The sequence below is a fragment of the Chelonoidis abingdonii genome, chromosome 7 (genome assembly GCF_003597395.2).
Source record: "Chelonoidis abingdonii isolate Lonesome George chromosome 7, CheloAbing_2.0, whole genome shotgun sequence".
NCBI classification, from domain to species: Eukaryota; Metazoa; Chordata; order Testudines; family Testudinidae; genus Chelonoidis; species Chelonoidis abingdonii.
This window is the reverse complement of record NC_133775.1, coordinates 53,765,525-53,785,051: the sequence shown is the minus strand read 5'-3', so window position 1 is coordinate 53,785,051 and position 19,527 is coordinate 53,765,525. Positions and strand designations below refer to the sequence as shown.

General features: G+C 41.0%; 1 protein-coding gene across 1 annotated transcript in view; it reads left to right on the top strand.

Moving 5' to 3' along the window:
* Positions 1-19,527, top strand: part of HMCN1 (hemicentin 1) — a 342,169-nt gene that overhangs the window by 249,293 nt on the left and 73,349 nt on the right. The window contains exons 54-64 of the mRNA XM_032783448.2: positions 5,140-5,343; positions 6,761-6,874; positions 7,654-7,841; positions 8,214-8,310; positions 12,449-12,610; positions 14,582-14,695; positions 14,827-15,029; positions 15,302-15,383; positions 15,486-15,617; positions 15,884-16,033; positions 16,987-17,146. Coding sequence (XP_032639339.1) covers positions 5,140-5,343; positions 6,761-6,874; positions 7,654-7,841; positions 8,214-8,310; positions 12,449-12,610; positions 14,582-14,695; positions 14,827-15,029; positions 15,302-15,383; positions 15,486-15,617; positions 15,884-16,033; positions 16,987-17,146 — 1,606 coding nt within the window. The remainder of the gene's footprint in view (positions 1-5,139; positions 5,344-6,760; positions 6,875-7,653; positions 7,842-8,213; positions 8,311-12,448; positions 12,611-14,581; positions 14,696-14,826; positions 15,030-15,301; positions 15,384-15,485; positions 15,618-15,883; positions 16,034-16,986; positions 17,147-19,527) is intronic.

Genomic DNA, 19,527 nt, shown 5'->3' with positions numbered 1-19,527 from the left:
ACTGAAATTGTTTATATTCCCCTCTACTCCACCAGTGGATCAGTCTAGACCAAGGATAATCTAACCTGCTTGCTCTAATTTTTTTTGTATTTAGTAAGATAAAATATTTTAAGTATGAGCTCTTTATTAAACTTATATTTTCTTCTCTAACTTACACTGGTGTAAACCTGAAGCCAAAAGAATTACGCTGATGTAAGTGAAAGGAAGATCAACCATCTCATCTACAAAGTGTTTTGAAAATGTGTATGCTTATTAACTTGTTAATGCATTATATTTTATTGTGGAGTGGAAGGGGATAGTTTTCAATTTTGAATGCCAACTAATTTTATTTTAAAAATTACAAAAAATACTTAGTTCAGAGAAGTGACAAATGGCTGGCCAGGCCTACTACTTGTTTCTGTCAACTCAGGGGTGTGGCTCCCACTGTTCAAGGACACGGATTCTTTTACATACTTTAAGGCAGCAGTTCTCAACTGGGGTCTGGGGCCCCGTGGGGGCTGTGAGCAGGTTTCAGGGGGTCCACTAAAATAAACCAGAGAAAGGCCAGTGCTAGACTCACCAGGGCCCAGGGCAGAAAGCCAAAGCCTGAGCCCCATCACACAGGGCTTGAAGTTAGCTTCATGGGGACCCCTGGGGCATGGGGTACTGGGCAATTGCCCTGATTGCTGCCCACTAACACCAGGTTATTAATCTACTGGATATGCAGAAAAACAGTAGCTGTGACACAGGTGAGCCATGGAATTTTTATAGCATGTTGAGGGGTGGGGGGTCTCAGAAAGAAAAAGGTTGAGAACCCCTGCCTTAGGGGACACTTGATCAAGAGCAAGCAAATTAATCACAATTATTAACCATGGCTATTGTATTATTAAAGAAAAATAAATTATTAAACAAAACAACACATGACAGAGTACAAGTGATAAACTAGTTACTTCCATTACAATCTCTTCTTTATGCCTTTCTGTGGAGAACTTTTAACCCTGTGGAGAATAGATTATACTCTTGTGAATGAACCCACCTTTGGTGGGTCCCTTTTCTCTAGGTAGATTAAGACCAGAGTACAGTATATTGTTTTCCAGAATTATTGTGTATTCAGTTTAAGGGGTTAAAAGGAACTGAAAAGGTCATTTAATTTAGTCCCCTTATTAAATACTTATATACTGTTTAGGTTAGTAATAACTAGACAGGCTTCAGTTGCCCTTAAACTAGTTAATTTGCCATACATAAATAGTTGGGGAAAGTAAGTGATCTAAACTAAATCTTTACTAAATATTTAAACTAGTACTTAGAAGAAGCTATGTAAAGAGCTGTCTTAATACAGACCAATTATAAATATCAAAGATCTTAAATCCCACTGTTAAATGTTTAGCTTCTGTCTCCTTTGCTGGAATATACGGTTTAACCATTTGATGATTAACAGGAGAAGCTGTTAGTCTTTTAAATTCTACAACATTTCAATATTCCAGTAAATTCATTGTAAGAGTTTTAAATCTAATTCCTTGCCAGTAACTTAGTTAACTTTCTCTCACCAATCTATGTTGAAGTTTGGGCAGGTTTTCCTTGAGTTGGTTTCTCTTTGAGTCTTCTCTACTTTCCCTGTCTGTCTGGGAAGTTGGCTTGTTGAGAGAGACAGGATTAGTTATGGAGTGCTGCTCTCTTAGCAAGGGTATGTGTGCATGTGGTGCTCTCTTCAGAATTTCTTATACTCTTCTCCTTCCTATTCACGAAATTAGAGAACATAAGGACATAAGAACGGCCATACCGGGTCAGACCAAAGGTCCATCTACCCAGTATCTGTCTACCAATAGTGGCCAATGCCAGGTGCCCCAGAGAGAGTGAAGCTAACAGGCAATGATCAAGTGATCTCTCTCCTGCCATCCATCTCCATCCTCTGATGAACAGAGGCTAGGGACACCATTCTTTACCCTTCCTGGCTAATAGCCATTTATGGACTTAGCCACCATGAATTTATCCAGTTCCCTTTTAAACATTGTTATAGTCCCAGCCTTCACTACCCCCTGAGGGACGGAGTTCCACAAGTTGACTATGCGCTGTATGAAGAAGAACTTCCTTTTATTTGTTTTAATCCTGCTACCTATTAATTTCATTTGGTGACCCCTAGTTCTTGTATGATGGGAATAAGTAAATAACTTTTCCTTATCCACTTTCTCCACATCACTCATGATTTTATATAGAGGAAAACACATCTCTTTCAGGCTTGTTTAGATTCAAGTGGGTTCTTTCACTGGCTCCATGACTTCATAGGTAGCCCTGGGAAGCCTCTTAACCTTATGAATATCATAGAATTATAGAAGATTAGGGTTGGAAGAGACCTCAGGAGGTCATCTAGTCCAACCCCCTGCTCAAAGCAGGACCAACATCAACTAAATCGTCCCAGCCAGGGCTTTGTCAAAAACCTCTAAAGGTGGAGATTCCATGACCTCTCTACGTAACCCCATTCCAGTGCTTCACCACGCTCCTAGTGAAACAGTGTTTCCTAGTATCCAACCTAGACCTCCCCCACTGCAACTTGAGACCATTGCTCCTTGTTCTGCCACCACTGAGAACAGCAAGCTCCATCCTCTTTGGAATCTCCCTTCAGGTAGTTGAAGGCTGCTATCAAATCCCACCCCACTCTTCTCTTCTGCAGACTAAACAAGCCCAGTTCCCTCAGCCTCTCATCGTAAGTCATGTCCCCCTGCCCCCGATCACTTTTGTTGCCCTCCTCTGGACTCTCTCCAATCTGTCCACATCCATTCTGTAGTGGGGGCACCAAAACTGGATGCAGTACTCCAGATGTGGTCTCACCAGTGCCGAATAGAGGGGAATAATCACTTCTCTCGATCTGCTGGCAATGCTCCTACAATGAAGCCCAATATGCCATTAGCCTTCTTGGCAACAAGGGTATGCTGCTGACTCATATATCCAGTTTCTCATCCACTGTCATCCCCAGGCCCTTTTCTGCAGAACTGCTGCTTAGTTAGTCAGTCTCCAGCCTGTAGAGGTGCATGGGATTTTTCCATCCTAAGTGCAGGACTCTGCACTTGTCCTTGTTGAACCTCATCAGATTTCTTTTGCCCCAATCCTCCAGTTTGTCTAGGTCACTCTGGACCCTATCCCTCCCCTCCAGCAGAGCTACTTCTCCCCCCAGCTTAGTGTCATCCGTGAACTTGCTGAGGGTACAATCCATCCCAGCATCCAGATCATTAAATAAGATGTTGAACAAAACCAGCTCCAGAACCATAGCATTTCTTTTTGTAATATTTCTTTAATTGCCTTTGTTCTTCTTGTAGCCAGACAGCTTCAGACATTAACTCTTTCCTTTTATTCAGTCTATTCTCTTTCATTTTTATTAGAGTTTGACAGAAAAGAAATTCTGTTTTCAACAAGTCCACCAATGCTCCTGTTCTTTATATCAAGGTTTTCAGTTCTCAAAACAGTCTTTTAAATTTCAATTATTCTTAGGAAGTCTTTAGCTTAAGTTGTTGGTTCTACATTGAAGATTTTTGTAACTATAATGTTTTTGTCTTCCTGAGTTCAATGAGGATTTGCTTGTGCATTGCCAGTAATTATTTAATTCCCCGTTAATGTAAATATTCTATACTTAAGTGGCTTAGTAGTAGTAGTCAGTTTAGCAAGGTCATTAGATTTCAGGTTGTACATAAAGCATTTTACTATTTACATAGCAATGACTTTAGGAGTTATATTTGGAGCTTTGCATTTAGCTAATGTATTTGCAAGCAGGGCTTTCACAAAGGTGTTTCATTTCAACATTTAAGAAATAAACAAAAGTGTAAAACATTTCCAGCTACACATGTTTTTTCCCGGAGTTTCAAAAACACAAACAAAGTTTTTCCTTTGAAAAGAAAAGGCATTGGTATGGTTACTTTACAACCTAGATTTATGACTCTGATAACACACCCCCTATTCCTTTTTAGAATGAATATTTTAAGTGGTTTCTCTTCTTGAGGTTTGCTTGTCCTTGGGAGACAGGTGTGGATACCTTCTGGTATTTCTTTGATTAGATTAAGTGCTTTGTAACATAACCAACTAAACATATGTATTGTTATATTCCCAAGCATTGTCCTGGCTATGACATTCTTGTAGTTACATTTTCTATTCAGTAAAGGTGCAAACAAATTTGTAACAATCTAAAAGATTTACAATCATTTTATTAATATCATTTTTGCATCAATATTAAGTTTCTCCCTACAGCACCCAGTAGCACTAATGGCCCCAGCCTGCAGCCCCATTGTGCTAAGCCCTGTATGCATACACAAAAAAGATAGCTCCAAAAACTCATTTAAAAAATGTTTTTATAACTTTTTTAGCATGAGGGAGAGAAAACATACTTGGCACTTTTCATCTATAAATCTAAAATCTATTTACAAAGAAAGGAAAGTGTCAAATATTTCCATTTACAGAGGGGAAAGATGAGCACTGATAGTTAAGTGACTTACCTAAGGTCACACAGCTAGTGGTTGGCAGATCTACGTCTAGATATGAGCTCTCCTCATTCCCATGCCTGCGTGCTAGCCTATGCTCTGGCAGTTAGGTTGATTTCTTGTGTAATAGTTCACCAAATTTTATTTCACAAGAAGTTTTGCCTGAACAAAGGTGGCAGGAAAAAGAAAACCTATTAATTTGCCCACTAGCTGTAAGAGCAGTGATGATGGGTAAAACAATAAGGCACTTCTAACATTTATTTTTCTTAAAAAATCAGGTGCCTTTAAGATGTCTCAGGTGGACATCCAGAATCACTAGTCACTTATGAAAATCTTGGATAAACACAATACTTGTCCCAAACAGCTTTGAGTTAACTTGGAGTAATGTCCTCTCCTGGCTTTTCTTTTTAAATCAGTTCTTCCTATTTAGTCAATCATTAACATACAGGAAGTGCCCAGTACATTAATCAGTAGTGCTTAAACTGTTTGCATGACCACGTTCACACCGCTGCTGGGCCTTGGGATTTTCGTGCATGGAGTACATGGCTGATGTTATGGGATCTAATTTAGAATGCTTATTTGCTGTGTAGCTTAAAGATGCTATTTCACTCCAGTATTTTTTTGTTACTAGGTTGTCCAAATATGGATTTCTGCTATAAAATCCTAACTCTAACCTCTTCTTTCTCTCTGAATTTAGTTCCTCCTAGGTTCCAAAAACCTCCTAGAGCATGGGAAGTTGGTTACACAGTAGATACAGGCAGAGGTGGAGAAACCAAAGATGTGATTGTCAACAATCCTCTTTCTCTGTATTGTGAGACCAATGCTGTGCCCCCTCCTGTTCTCACATGGTATAAAGATGGCTACCCTCTGAGCTCCAGTGATAAAATACTGATATTACCAGGTGGGTATTTTAACATATCACCTGATGAGCTTAATAAATAATGATAATACTTAGCACTTATATGGCAATTGCGTTTTTGTCTTCAAAGTACTCAGTTTAGTAATAATTAATTTTGGATGTGCATCCTTCTCAATCCATTTTTTCTTGACTGGAAATTTTCACTCCCAGTGCTCAGACTTTATATATGCTTTTGCCCTTAACAGATCGTGAATATGGACATTCAGCTATTACATGCTGATTGACAGATGTAGGTGAATATGCAACAGAAACATTGAACAACACCTACAATCCACTGTTGTTGTTACATTTCCTTCTGCATTTCACTTTAACAAAACAATCACATTTGGAGTAGTAACATTTCTCCATGGACGGTGAAAGCCATGGAAACACTAAAATGGAACAGTCCCTGTGGAACCCTGCAAATAGGTGATTTGTTCACATTCTGTGGGCTTGATTGTGCCCTTTAGATACAGCCTTGAGTAAGGGGCTGTGCAGAAACACATCATCCCAGAGAAGCTCCAAAAGGGATTTTGTCTGAGTGATACAATGTGTCCCAGAGCTCCTCAGAGCACACTTTGCTTTAGAGGATTCAGAATGCACTTCCTTGTCTAGCTAATCAGCTCCCCTGCCTCATGTAGACAGATTGGGATCAGGCCCATGGCCTCCTGCTACCCATCCCTTTGGAGAAGCTCATACTCCAGGGAGCACTTGTACGGAGTACTTCCTGCACTTTGGACAGCAGTTTTATCTGGATTCTGTGCAGAGGGTACAGCATATAGGTGGGAAGGCTCCTTGTGCCCTCCTCATCTCTGCTTGTTTGTTCAGAAGCCAGCCGCAGTCTGGATCTGTATTATTTCCAACATTTGTTCTCTCCTCTGAGCAGCGAGGGAATTGCACCAATTTGTTAAGGGTTTTAAATAAAGAAGAAAATCAAAGAGTAAAACCACATATAACTGAGCACTGAGAGTGAAAATTTCCAGTCATGCATAGTTTACCAAACAGCAAATATTCTAGAGTTTGATATACTTTCTCTAATGGAGTCAATGACAAAGTTTTCTATTAGCTCGCTGTGGAAAGTTTCACTTCTAGATTGATCAACAACTCTGTTGCTGATATGTCTCCAAAGAATGTAGATTCCTTCCAATGGAATTAATTCTTTGCCAACATTTTATTATGAACCTCCAACTAAAACCAAGCTGGATGTAGAGAAAGCAACTATGAAACAAAAAGCTTTAGTTAGTCCAGAACTGAAAGAGATCATTCAAGACAAACCAATGGGGAGAAAATTACATACCCAGCCCTTTGCCACTAGTTATGCATGACACCATTGACTCAGGTCTCCAGAGGAATGTGGTATGTTTGAGTGATGGAAATCACTTGATTTTAGATCTAAATCTTGAATGTGTTTTCCATCCAGGAGGCAGAGTGTTACAGATTCCACGGGCCCAAGCAGAAGATGCTGGGAGATATACATGTGTGGCTGTAAACGAAGCTGGAGAAGATTCCATTCAATATGATGTCCATGTGCAATGTGAGCTAATCTTGCATTATTTTCTATTTTTAAAAATTCTAAATTCACTTTTTATGGCAAAGACCAGGAAAAGTCCTGCTGAAATTAATAGAGAATGATTACATTATATAGAATAGCTCAGTAAGATCATATAAAAGGTAATAAAATATATATATCCCTGCTATAGAATTCTATATCATTGGCATTGTTCTCTGTTAATGCTATAGATTTTTAGATAATTTCTATATAATTGTATTGGAGTTACTCCTAACAGCCTATAGGAATGTTCCATAAGTTGGCTTGGATGCCTTCAAAGTCCAAGTCTTGTATGATCCAGTCAGAGACATACTCTAGGAAATCTTTGTGCTTCTTGCCTTGGCTTTGAGTGTACTCAGTTTTTTTTCCAACTCCAAAACGGCTAGAACCAGTGATTTATTAATAGGATGAGGAGAATGCCTTGGAAATCCTCCTTTGTCATAGCTCTAAAAACTCAACTTCCCAGCAGGAAAATTAATTTTCCCCTTTTCTCCATTCTGAACCAGATCCCTGGCTGGTATAAATAGCTGTAACTCCATTGCAGTCCCTGGAGCTATGCTGCTTTATGCCACCTGAGGATCTGGTGCTGTATTTTTCCTTGGGATTTTATTATTATTCTCTAATTAACTGTGAAGTTCTCTTTACTTTAACCTGCAAATTCAAGATCTATGTGTGGCTCTATCCCTCTGGCAATTTCACAAAGAAATCACTGCTTATATGGTATTATATAGCAATCTCCTTGTTCCGCTTTGCATGCTATGTAGTGCCACCATCCATTAACGGAGCTGATGTTGATCTGCCTGAAGAGGTCACTGTGCTTGTGAACAAGACCACAGTGATGGAATGTGTGGCAACTGGCAGCCCTGCTCCAAGCATAACTTGGCAAAAGGATGGCCAGCTCCTAGCAGAAGATGACCAACACAGGTCTTTATCCAGTGGAAGGATGTTACAGGTAAAAGTGGAATGTGTTGGTAGAATAGTAAAAAAGTTAGGCCTGAGTCTCAGCTCTGTTCTTTACACAGGCATTAAAATGGTGTGGAGAATCAGGTCTTTATTTTTAACTCGTTTAAGAGGATTTCATTAAATTACTACAAAATTAAAAATAAATGTGAAAGATGCTGACTTTCCCGGTGACTGAAAAACGCAGGTTGGCAGAGCAGGTACTGTTGGGTAGCAGGAGTGCATACTTCCCTAGGCTGACCTGTCCATGACACTGGTTATTGTTATCCCTCTAATAACACTAATACATCAGCAATACATATCTTGCAGTTTTAAGTGTAAATGACCTTGTATTAGTTCTACTGAAGCCTGTTTTCTTTTTTAGATCCTAAATTCCCAAATAACAGATACCGGCAGGTATGTGTGTGTTGTGGAGAACATAGCCGGAAGTGCCAAAAAGTATTTTAACCTTAATGTTCATGGTAAGATTATTATTTCCTAAAATGCTGATGTTCCCTTTTGAAATAAAGGAAATTAATGCTGCATTACTGTTCATGTGGCTCATATTTCAGTTGCAAGTAAACAGTCTGCAAATTCTGTATTAGTTTAAACTCACTCATTTCAGCAATGTACTTAAGCATGTGCCTCACTTCCAGCATTTAGTTAGCGCTCTTAAGGTCAATGAGATTACTCATGTGCGGAATGATAGGCGCATACATAAGTACCTTGCTGAATGGAGTACTTAGTATTGCTGATACTCTGTGGAGCCAGCTCACTGCTACCACATATATTTCTATATATATACTCCTGTGCAGAGGACCTTCACAATGTCTCTGCAGTATTTAAATCCAACCTACGCCCTCAAATAAAGCTTCTGGAGTGATGCACTAGGCCAGAGGTCAGCAACCTTTCAGAAGTGGTGTGCCAAGTTCACTTAATTTAAGGATTCACGTGCCAGTAATATATTTTAACGTTTGTAGAAGTCTCTTTCTATGTCTATGTTATAGAAGTAAACTATTGTTGTATTTAAAGTAAATGAGGTTTTTAAAATATTTAAGAAGCTTCATTTAAAACAAAATTAAAATGCAGATCTTATCCATTTAATGTGATCCTTGCCTGGGGTTCCAGCCACCAGCCCCGCTCAGCCCGCTGCCGGTCTGGGGTTCCATTCACTCAGTCGGCAGCGGGCCGAGCGGGCCTGTGGTGGGCTGAGTGGCTCAGTCCGCTGCCAGTCTGGGGTGCCGGCAGCACTCAGTCCGCTGAAGTCTAGGGTTCCAGCTGCTGGCCCCTTGCCAGTTGGGGTCCCAGCTGCCAGCCCTGCTCAGCTTCCTGCCAGCCTGGATGAACAGAACCCCAGGCTGGTAGCAGGCTGAGGGGGGCTGGTGGCTGGGATCTCGGCTGGCAGAAGCTGGTGGACGGAACCCCAGACCAGCAGCGGGCTGAGTGGTGCCAGCAGCTGGGACCTCAGACTGAGCCGCTCAGCCTGCTGCTGGTCTCAGGTCCCAGCCACCGGCCCCGCTCAGCTCACTGCCACCTGAGTGAATGGAACCCCAGACCAGCAGCGGGTTGAGCAGTGCCAACAGCTGGACCCTAGACTTGCAGCGGGCTGAGTGGGGCTGGTGGCAGGAACCCCAGACAAGGGTCCCAGACCCCACTCAGCCTGTTGCCGGTCTGGGCTGAGTGGGGCCAGTGGCTGGACCCCAGACCGGCAGCAGGCTGAGCCGATCAGCCCGCTGCTGGTCTAGGGTTCCATCCGCCAGCTCCTGCCAGCTAGAATCCCAGCTGCCGGCCCCCCTCAGCCCACTACAAGCCTGGGGTTCTGCTCACCCAGGCTGACAAGAGGCTGAGTGGGGCCGGCAGACAGAAACCCAGACCAGCAGCAGGCTGAATGCTGCCGACACCCCGCTGAGTGCTGCCAGCACCCCAGACTGGCAGCAGACTGAGCCATGCAGCCCACCGCTGGCCCTGCTCAGCCTGCCACCAACTGAGTGAATGGAACCCCAGGCCGGCAGCGGGTTGAGCAGCTCAGGCCGCCGCCACTCTGGGGTTCTGGCTCCTAGCTCCTGCCAGCCGGGGTCTCAGCCACCGGCCTGCTCAGCCCATTGCCAGCCTGGGGTTCCCTGGGGGTCCCCAGGCCAGCAGATGGCACTGAGTGGGGCTGGCTGCCAGGACCCCGGCTGGCAATGGAGCAGCAGCCGGAACCCTAGAGCGGCTGCGGACTGAGCCGCTCAGCCCGCAGCTGCGTGCCATCAAAAATTGGCTCACATGCCACAGGTTGCCGACCCCTGCACTAGGCCATGAATGGGACCGCTGTAATGAAGCCAATTGCACCAATGTAAAAATCTTTATTGTCTTATGTGCATGGCAATGCCTTTTTATTGACTGTCATGTTTGAATTAGAGGGATTTTTTTATTTGCAAGGATATAGGGTAATAACATGTTTTGTGATTCTTTTATTAAATAACATTTTTCAAGAAAATTAATTTTGAAAGTTAACATTTTAATTAAATGAAAAATAATGTTTAAAAATAATCAGGAATAGAAATGTCTTAGAAATTTACTTTTCTTCTCTTTAAAACCCTCCCAGAATTCCAAGGATAAATATTTTGCTGAAATAGAGTTACAGTATTCATAATCCCATTTAAAATAACAGTAGAGTGATATTGTTGGAATAAAATGAAGTTGGAAGGATGGGATTTTCAGATTCACGAGTATGAAACAAATGTAAATGCGGTCAGGAAATTAGAACATTTTCTATTTTTAAAAACTCAAAGCTGCAAAAAGGACTTATTCAGTTAAGATTTCAGAACTAACTTTGAATCTACCCCTTGATTTCTGACCCATGTCCATTCCTCCTCCTAACTTTCAGCTGTGGGCTGAAGACCTACCTTATACACTATCTCACAGAAAACTTCATACTGGGTTATGACCTTGTAAACCTACCAAGTAGACACTGGAGACTTCACCCACGCTTTCCATCGTGGTATGGTTCAGAGATCTCAGCATATAACATAACCTTCTGCATATAATCCATACAGAACCCCTTATCAGTTCGATAACCCACTCTGTTCAAAACATCATATAAGACATATCACCTTTATCTACGTCTTCCCTGAATACAATCACAGACCTCTATAATCTATATGCCTTCACAAGATCAGCCCATTATTCTCCTGTAAAGGGCATGGGAATTTCAGTTGTATAGTACAAAAAAAGCCTATTCTAATCTAATCCATATATGTTTCAGGAAGGATTTAAATTTCTTTCATGTGGCAATTAGTGGGTTTCTTCTACCTCAAGGCACAGTTAAGGACGTGAACCAAAGGTAGTTGAAGTCAATGGCAGACTTTCCATTGGGATCACATCCCAAGACTGCTGTTGGAACTTTAACAGAGTATTTCTGGACTTTCTGATGTTCACGTTTTGTTTTTAAACTACAGTGTTCTTCTGCTATCCTGATTTTCAAACATTTGTTTGTAAAGTTGATCTCTGAACTTCAAGGCTTTCAAATTTCTGTGGATAACAACAATGTACACATGGTGTACATGGAATTCTCCACTTACACTAATGGTAGAATTTTATACTCATGTTGAACAAATGTATTGATCACACAGGACCCGCATATTTAAATTTTAAAACTATAAACTACATTCACTAGTTGACTCTCGTTGCTCTATGCCTCTTCATGCCACAAAACATCCATAAACCTGACTTAATGACCACTGCTTTGTGTCACTGCACTGACACAACAGCTGGAGAGTAATTGGCGGATATGACCTAGAACATTTGATCACATTCTTTTGCCATGTTCTAAGATCAGGAATCCGTGTTCCCCGCAATGGCTGTACTACCGAAAAGAAAGCCAGTAACTCTCTCCTGCATTTCTTTCAGAGTTGGTGGTATCAGCGCTGCAGAAGAAACATGGAATCCTGAATTCAGATCTCAATGAGAGGAATATATTTACAAATATTTTGTTTTAAAGTGAAAATGCAGAGTAGGACCAAATTTTGAACTATTTTATCTTTAAATTAATTTGTGAGTGGGAAGCGCCTCCACACACATAGCAGTATCTTAAACTGCACAGCTAACCAGTTATAAATCAGACCTGTCTGGACATGAAGGGAGGGAAAAAACCCTATTCTGAAAGATTCTTTTTGGGGTTTCTCAGTAATGAAAATATTGCCGAAAAAACAGGAATAAAAATACAAAATCAGCAAAAAGATATATGGTCCTCCTGTTCACCCTGACATGGTAATCTCCAATTTAGTTATTACAAAGGAAATGTCCTGAGAAATGATTTGCTTTAAAATTCCTGAATCTGGAATTACTCACTCCCCCTTTCAGCACAGGCTAGGTCATCGCTGCCATGTCTCCATACAGGGAAGAAACTGTGGGTGCATTGGTAAGGCTTTAAGGAATTGTAGAAAAGGAGATGAGAGCAGGGTTGGCTTTAATCACAGTGTTTAATCACAGGATCAGTGCATGGGATGTGAGAGATGTTTTTAACTCAGCCATTTGGCAGCACTCAGCAACTCAGCTTTTGTTTTAGTAATTAAGGGTCTTTGGGAGTATTGTTTGCTGACACTGAAGTATGTTCTATTACTGTGTTTCTTTCTGCAGTTCCTCCAAGTGTTGTGGGTACTAATTTTGAGAATTTGACTGTGGTGGTGAATAATTTCGTCTCCTTGACCTGTGAGGTTACTGGCTTCCCACCTCCTGATCTCAGCTGGCTCAAAAATGGAAAACCTATCAGCTTGAATGCTAATGCTCTCATTGTGCCTGGTGAGGAATCGCTGCTGTTTCTGTAAACTCTGGGGTCTCGTCCTTTCCTTTTCTGTAGATAAATATGACAGCAAAATATGTAGAGCCAACTTTACTCTGGGTGTAGCTCCATTAAGTGGAGTTATACAAGTAATAAATCTGGCCTCTTATAGTTAAAATATTTTAGAATCTCTTTTTGCTTTTGAATGGGGTCACTATTAAAAGAAACAATCAGGCTGGAAGGATTGGAACAAACAACCGTTTGTGGTGTTGTGGTTCAGACTGTTGGACAGCTCATATAGCACAGACTATTTCAAAGGAACGGTGATTGATTGAGACAGTCACTTTATCAAATAAGGATCCAATCTAAATCCCATTTGTCTAGACTGCAAAAAAACCACCACCCTATCACTGACTTCAGTGGGAGTTGGCCTCTCAACTCAACCCTTAAGAACCTTGCTAATTCCCAGGGGGAATTCATTATTTCCTAAGGGTTTCTAGGACAAAGGTACTGCAGGGACCTTAGGCGATAAGGGCTGTGAGCATCTATCAGGGAGTAAGTGGAGTAGGAATTGTTACAGTTTCAGGGTAACTACACATGTAACTACATCTGTAGTCCACCAAGGGCACCCGCTTTATGCTTCTGGCTCCCACTTGTCACCTCTCTTGGGAAGAGACCCATGTCTCACTCCCTCCTGACTGGGGAATTTAAGGCTGCACAGCTCCTTGCCTTATGCTGTGATATCCCCAGCAAGCCAGACTGCTTAAAAGGACAACGCCTCTCCGAGGGCTATGACCAGTGTATTTCCTGCAGCTATAAGTTACCAAACAACTTCTTTAAGCAAGCATGCTTTTTCTTAAAGTAAAAGCATTACAGAGAAAAATATTAAAACAATAAAATACTCTGCATGAATGCTAAAAAGCTTATGTGAGGTTACCCTCAACTCCAGCTTAGGGCTCCGGTGGTTACAAGTTCATCTGTCTTTGATCTCGAACCCAAACCAAGGTTGGGCAAGTCAGCCATATCTTTATACAACTTGGACCTTTGATCTTGATCTTCTGTAACTGGTAACCAGCAGACAATGACCCTTTCCTCAGAGGTAGCTTCAAAAGTATGTTTTTACATAACTGCAGTTGAGGAATTTTGCATTAACTTCCCTAGCCAAAAGTCCATACATGTCTGGCACATTTTCAGTATAGTCTGCTCAACTCCCAGGTCTCACATCTGTCACATTTCCCCCCTGGAGATCTTACATGCAATTCTGGCCCACAATAACACGTAAGCTTAATATAGTAAGGGTTTTCAAGGATATTATAGGAAGTTGCCTTATTTGTCACAGGAATCATGTCAGAAAACCACCCTGACCTACACCCAACCCTCCACTTCTAATGCTGAAAACTCGAGATCCTAATGCAATCCAATTCCCTGCTATGGGTTCTGACTTGACATGCTGGAGATGGATTAGCAGGGGTGGATGTTTGTAGGTGTATGGGAAATAACTGACATGGAACTTGCTTACCGGCAGCTGGGATGCAGGCCTGTGGCCTACTGGCAGATATCTGGATGGAGCTAGTCCAGAAACGGGGGAAGTCACGTGAAAGCAGTAAAGGAAGGAGGGGCTTGTTGGGGAGCTAAGTGGAAAGGCCATGATTGTGTTAGGAGGGAGGAAGTAGCTGCGAAGGAAAAGAGGGTGAAGAAGAGTATTAATGGGCCAAATTCTATGGTGAAAGCTCCATTGGTGGTGTTTCACATATTTACACCAGCCAAGAATTTCACCCCAAAATTGTAATTCACTAAGGAAATTTCTCTAAGGGTTAGGCAGCGCTAGTCAGCAAGAGCAGTGCTGCTCTTTAGAATCTTATGCTAATCTAGTGCCTAAATTGCAGTTGGTAGAAAACGTTATTGCAAAATTTCATTTCAGATTAATACAATAACCACAGAATAAATCTAGAAGTCATTTTAACTCACCTTCTCTCTTTGGATCACTTTAGGTGGTCGGACTCTGCAAATTCCTCGAGCCAGAGTCTCAGATGGTGGTGAATACATTTGTATAGCCAGAAACCAAGCTGGAGAAAGCAAGAAAAAGAGTTTCCTTACTGTTTATGGTTTGTTTTTCACTATCATATTAAATAATATTTATTACTATGAAATGAGGACATCTTCCATTTTTCTTAGGTTGATTTTTCCCCTCCTCATAAAACAAGGAAGAAAATATTCCTTTTAACTTTTTCCCCAGTCCCCCCAAATATTAAAGACCAGAGTGGAGCATCTCTTGCAGTGGTGACTGTGAAAGTGGGAATCCCAGTGACCTTAGAGTGTGAGTCCAATGCAGTCCCACCACCTGTTATCACATGGTACAAGAATGGACGCATGATCACGGAGTCTGCAAACACAGAGATCCTAGCAGATGGACAAATGCTACAAATCAAGAGTGCCGAGGTATACTAAATTAGTCTAACGCACACTTTGTCATTATTGTTGACCAGTTATTTTTGCTCTTTATAGGTCTGACCCAATGACCATTGAAGTCAATGGGAGTCTTTCTGTTAAATTCAATGGGCTTTGAATCAAGTTCCGATTACAAATGGCATAGCCTTTTTTAAGTCTAACTATAGCAGATCCATGACCACCAGGGGATTCTAGTGTTAAAAGGTCTGTTATCATCTTCAGGAAAATTGACCCAGTACATAAGAATTCTTTTTCCATTTTAGGTGTCTGACACTGGCCAGTATGTGTGTAAAGCTATAAACATTGCAGGGCGAGATGACAAAAATTTCCATCTTAATGTTTATGGTGAGCATATACCACATTGTCTACAGTAAAACTGAACCAAAGTTAGTTTGCTAAGGAATTTGGTAACTAAGGTATTTATGCAGCTGCTGTTCTATTTAATAGTTCCACCAAGTATAGAAGGCCCTGAACAAGACTGGATCAATGAAACGATCAGTAATCCTGTCACTTTTGCATGTGATGCTACTGGAATTCCTCCACCAACACTAATATGGCTAAAGAATGGGAAGCATATAGGTAATGTTTTTCCTTCCCAGTTTCACCCCCCGCCCCCGTTTTCTTTCCTATAATAGATCATATTGTGTCTTTCCTGTGGTGTTTTCAGGGTCTATTCTTTTGTTTCTCCTCCCTCTCTCCCCATATTAACTACCCCTTATATGAACTAGAGCGGGATAAAATCTTTTTAAATTTTTGATCTGTTGATGAATTTTTTTCACAAAATGTGTTTGCTGTTTCTGACTAGTTCTAATACTATCAACTCTTTCTTATCTGTGTGTTTTTAGAAAACTCTGACTCACTTGAAATACATATTTTGTCTGGAGGAAGCAAGCTGCAGATTGCCCGCTCTCAGATTTCAGATAGTGGAAACTACACTTGCATAGCTTCAAATGTAGAAGGAAAAGCGCAGAAGAGTTACATCCTTTCCATTCAAGGTACAGTATGTGTATGCACTAAACAGAATCATACTTACCGGCCACTTACACTGGCATAAAACTGGTGTTAAGTCCACTGAAGACAATGAAGATGATTTAGCTATATAAAACTGGTATAGCAGAGCGAAACATCAGTACCATCATTTCTATCAGGGAACCAATAGCAAAAAATAAGGATAACAAAACCTTGCTACAATGTTATTCAGAAATTGGCATGCAAAAGAATATTCTTTACATCTAATTACACTGCAGTTTGAAAATAATAGGTTTATTTGCTATATTGCACTGTTTCCATGTGGTCGTTGCTGATCACAGCAACTGGCTCCATCACACTGGACACTAATGCTACACGAATCTCAGTGTGAGTAGAACATTGTGGAGCCCAAAAGGGTTTCAAGAGCAGTAGTATGCTATGGCTCTTTTGTTAGATGATGTTTGATGCCAAAAGGAGGTTATAAAGGAAAACTGTGACACATCATCTTTATGAAAAAAAAATCAGTGGAGTAATGGAATAATGGTTAGGGCTGAGTAATGTGTCACTGCATCACTAGGGATGCAAAGCATTTGAACATGTGCTTAACTTTCAGTGTGTGAATAATCCTGTGGACTTCATTGGAGCTACTCACATGTTTAGAGTTAAGTATGTGCTTAAGTGTTCGCTGCATCAGGGTATCCAATAGATTTTATTTGCATTGCTATAGTAGATGCTAAAGGTAGCATTATCTATTATTAGCAATCTGCTGAACACGAACAGGTTACTGTACACACTGGAAGGATTATGAAATGGTTAAAGTTGATTTTTCTAGTCACCTTTGTAAACATCCCATCAGGAGGAATATACACATTCCCTATTAATTTGATCTAATGGGAGAAACTCCATTGAAATAATGGAGTTACTTCTGGTTTACCCTCATTTAACTAACTGATTAGAATTTCACCCCCTCTCCCAAAAGTTCCTCCAAATATTGTTGGATCTGAAATGCCAAGTGAAGTCAGCGTCCTCCTTGGGGAAAGTATCCAACTTGTCTGCAAAGCTAAAGGAATTCCCAGACCTGCTATTCAGTGGCTTAAAGATGGAAACCCAGTTACCAGCAATGAATCACAAAGAATAAGGCGAGTAAAAATAAAATCCTGTGTTCTCTCAGTCTGCAACCTCTGCAAGGCATAGGCAGAAGAATTATAAAACTATGAGCCTGAATAATCTAACTTTAGTAAGTGACATTGGTCTTTTCTGTCCTTAATTTCTCTAATTCTAGGATATTTTGTTAATTATGTAGATTTATTGCTCATCTGTTTTGTTTTACATAATATATCTAGCTAACCAAATGATGTTACAGATGTTGTTTACCCTCTCTTCTGCCTACTTCAGAATAAGTGGTTATACACAAGGTAGATCTAATAAATACATGATTTGTGAGAGAATGTACCAGATCCTTAGGACAAGCTGTTTGGTGCTGATACAGCTCAGGGTGAAGGAGGACACAAATGTTGCTTGTAAGCCATCTTTATGTCTTTGCAATTGTGGGGATACCAGGTCCACTCTAGAGGCACAACTTAGAGTACCCCCAACAGCCTATACAACTAGATACACAAATCTGGGAAAGTGACATGATATCTTACTCAACGTTTTTATTTTTATTTTTACATTTTTTATTTTTATTTCAGTTTAGTTGGGATTGGTCCTGCTTTGAGCAGGGGGTTGGACTAGATGACCTCCTGAGGTCTCTTCCAACCCTAATCTTCCATGATTCTGTGTTTTAAGTATTTCAGAGATTGGCACATAATATCCCTAAGTTTCTCATTTAAATAGTTGTTGCTGTCAGATGAGGTTTAAGAGGTGGGAGCTGTATTGTTGTGTATTTGGTTGTCGTGGTAATAGAATCTTGTGTTGATATGGCAGTTGAGTCAGATTATTAGGGGATAGCCCAGCCTGTTTGGCTGGCTGTTGGTTAGTTCTGTGTGTAGCAATAAATGGCTGCTCCAAGGTTTACAGCTCTCTGTGTCTCCAGTGATTTCTTCCTAAAAGCTGTTGCCTCTCCAAGGATATAACATGTATGTAAAAATACCGCTGAGAATGATGGATCATTATTTTGAACTGCAATTGATGGAACTGAGATCTAAATGGGAGGCTAAAACCCCTGCAATCCTTAAACCCAGAAGTTCGATGAAATATGTATTTCATAATAATAGATATTTAAAAACAATTTCTCTGGGAGCTAAATTTAGTAAATAGAGTAATCGAACTATAACTGATTTCCATAGGTTTCAGGAGTCGAGCAAGCTGTGTAGTCTGTACCGCCAAAAAAGAACAGGACGTACTTTGTGCATGGCACACTTAGGACCTAGACAAATTCATTTGCAGCACGGAGCTTTCGGTGAGCTACAGCTCACTTCTTGCGGATGGCAATATGAACTGGACACACAGGGAGATATTCTAACATTACAGGAGAACATGCAAAGGGCTGGAAGCATGCATACGCACAGGAAGAGTCTCTAATCAAAGTGAGATGAGCTTATCCATCAAAGCAGGAGAAAAAAAAACGTTTATAGTGAATAATGTAGTGATCCCATAGAAGAATTGAGACTAACATTAGGGAAATAAGATAAATGAGTGTAATGACCCATACCAATGAATCCCAGTCTTCTTGTTAGGCACTGAGTAATTGTATCTAATTTGCATATTAAAAATCGAGTTCAGCATCCTCTCTTGTGCGTCTGTTTTTGAAGTTTTTGCTGTTGCAAAAATTGCCACCTTCAAGTGCACTGAGTTGGATAGAGGTGAAGTGTCTCCCCACTGGTTTGAATTGGTTTGAATTTGAGTCAGTTGTATCCATTATTCGTTTTGTCAGACTGTCCGGTATGGCCAAAGTACATGCAGGGGCGACAAAGGCCAGCCCAAACAACGAAAATACACAGCATGTCACTAAGCCATGCCACCTAATAGCAGCCCCAACAAAACCTCTCCAGCGCGATCATCCAAAATCTACAAACTAATTCCTTAAAGATTGATTCCCTCACCTCACAGATCTTTGGGCGACAGCCGAATCCCGCTTATAGCAGTAGAAACGCCCCAACCTATAACAAATACTCACCAGCACTCGCCACACCATCAAATAAACACTAACCCAGGACCTATCCTTGCACATCCCGAGCCAGTCTGTCCATCATATCTAAGTCACAGTGACACCCATCATAGGACCTAATACAATCAGCTGCCATCAAGGGCTCGTTCACGCACATCTACCAACGTGATAAATGCCTTATGTGGCCAGCACAATGGCCCCTGCCATGTCACAATTGGCCACGGCCAGTTCTCGACACAAAAGAAATAAATGGACACCACAACACTGCACAGGAATCAACAACATTTCAAAAACCAGTTGAGAACACTTCAACCTCTCCTAACCAACTCTTAGTGACAGACTTGAAGTGGGCATTATTTGCACAAAAAAAACTTCAAAAAACGACGCCAAAGCAGAGACTGCTGAACTCTA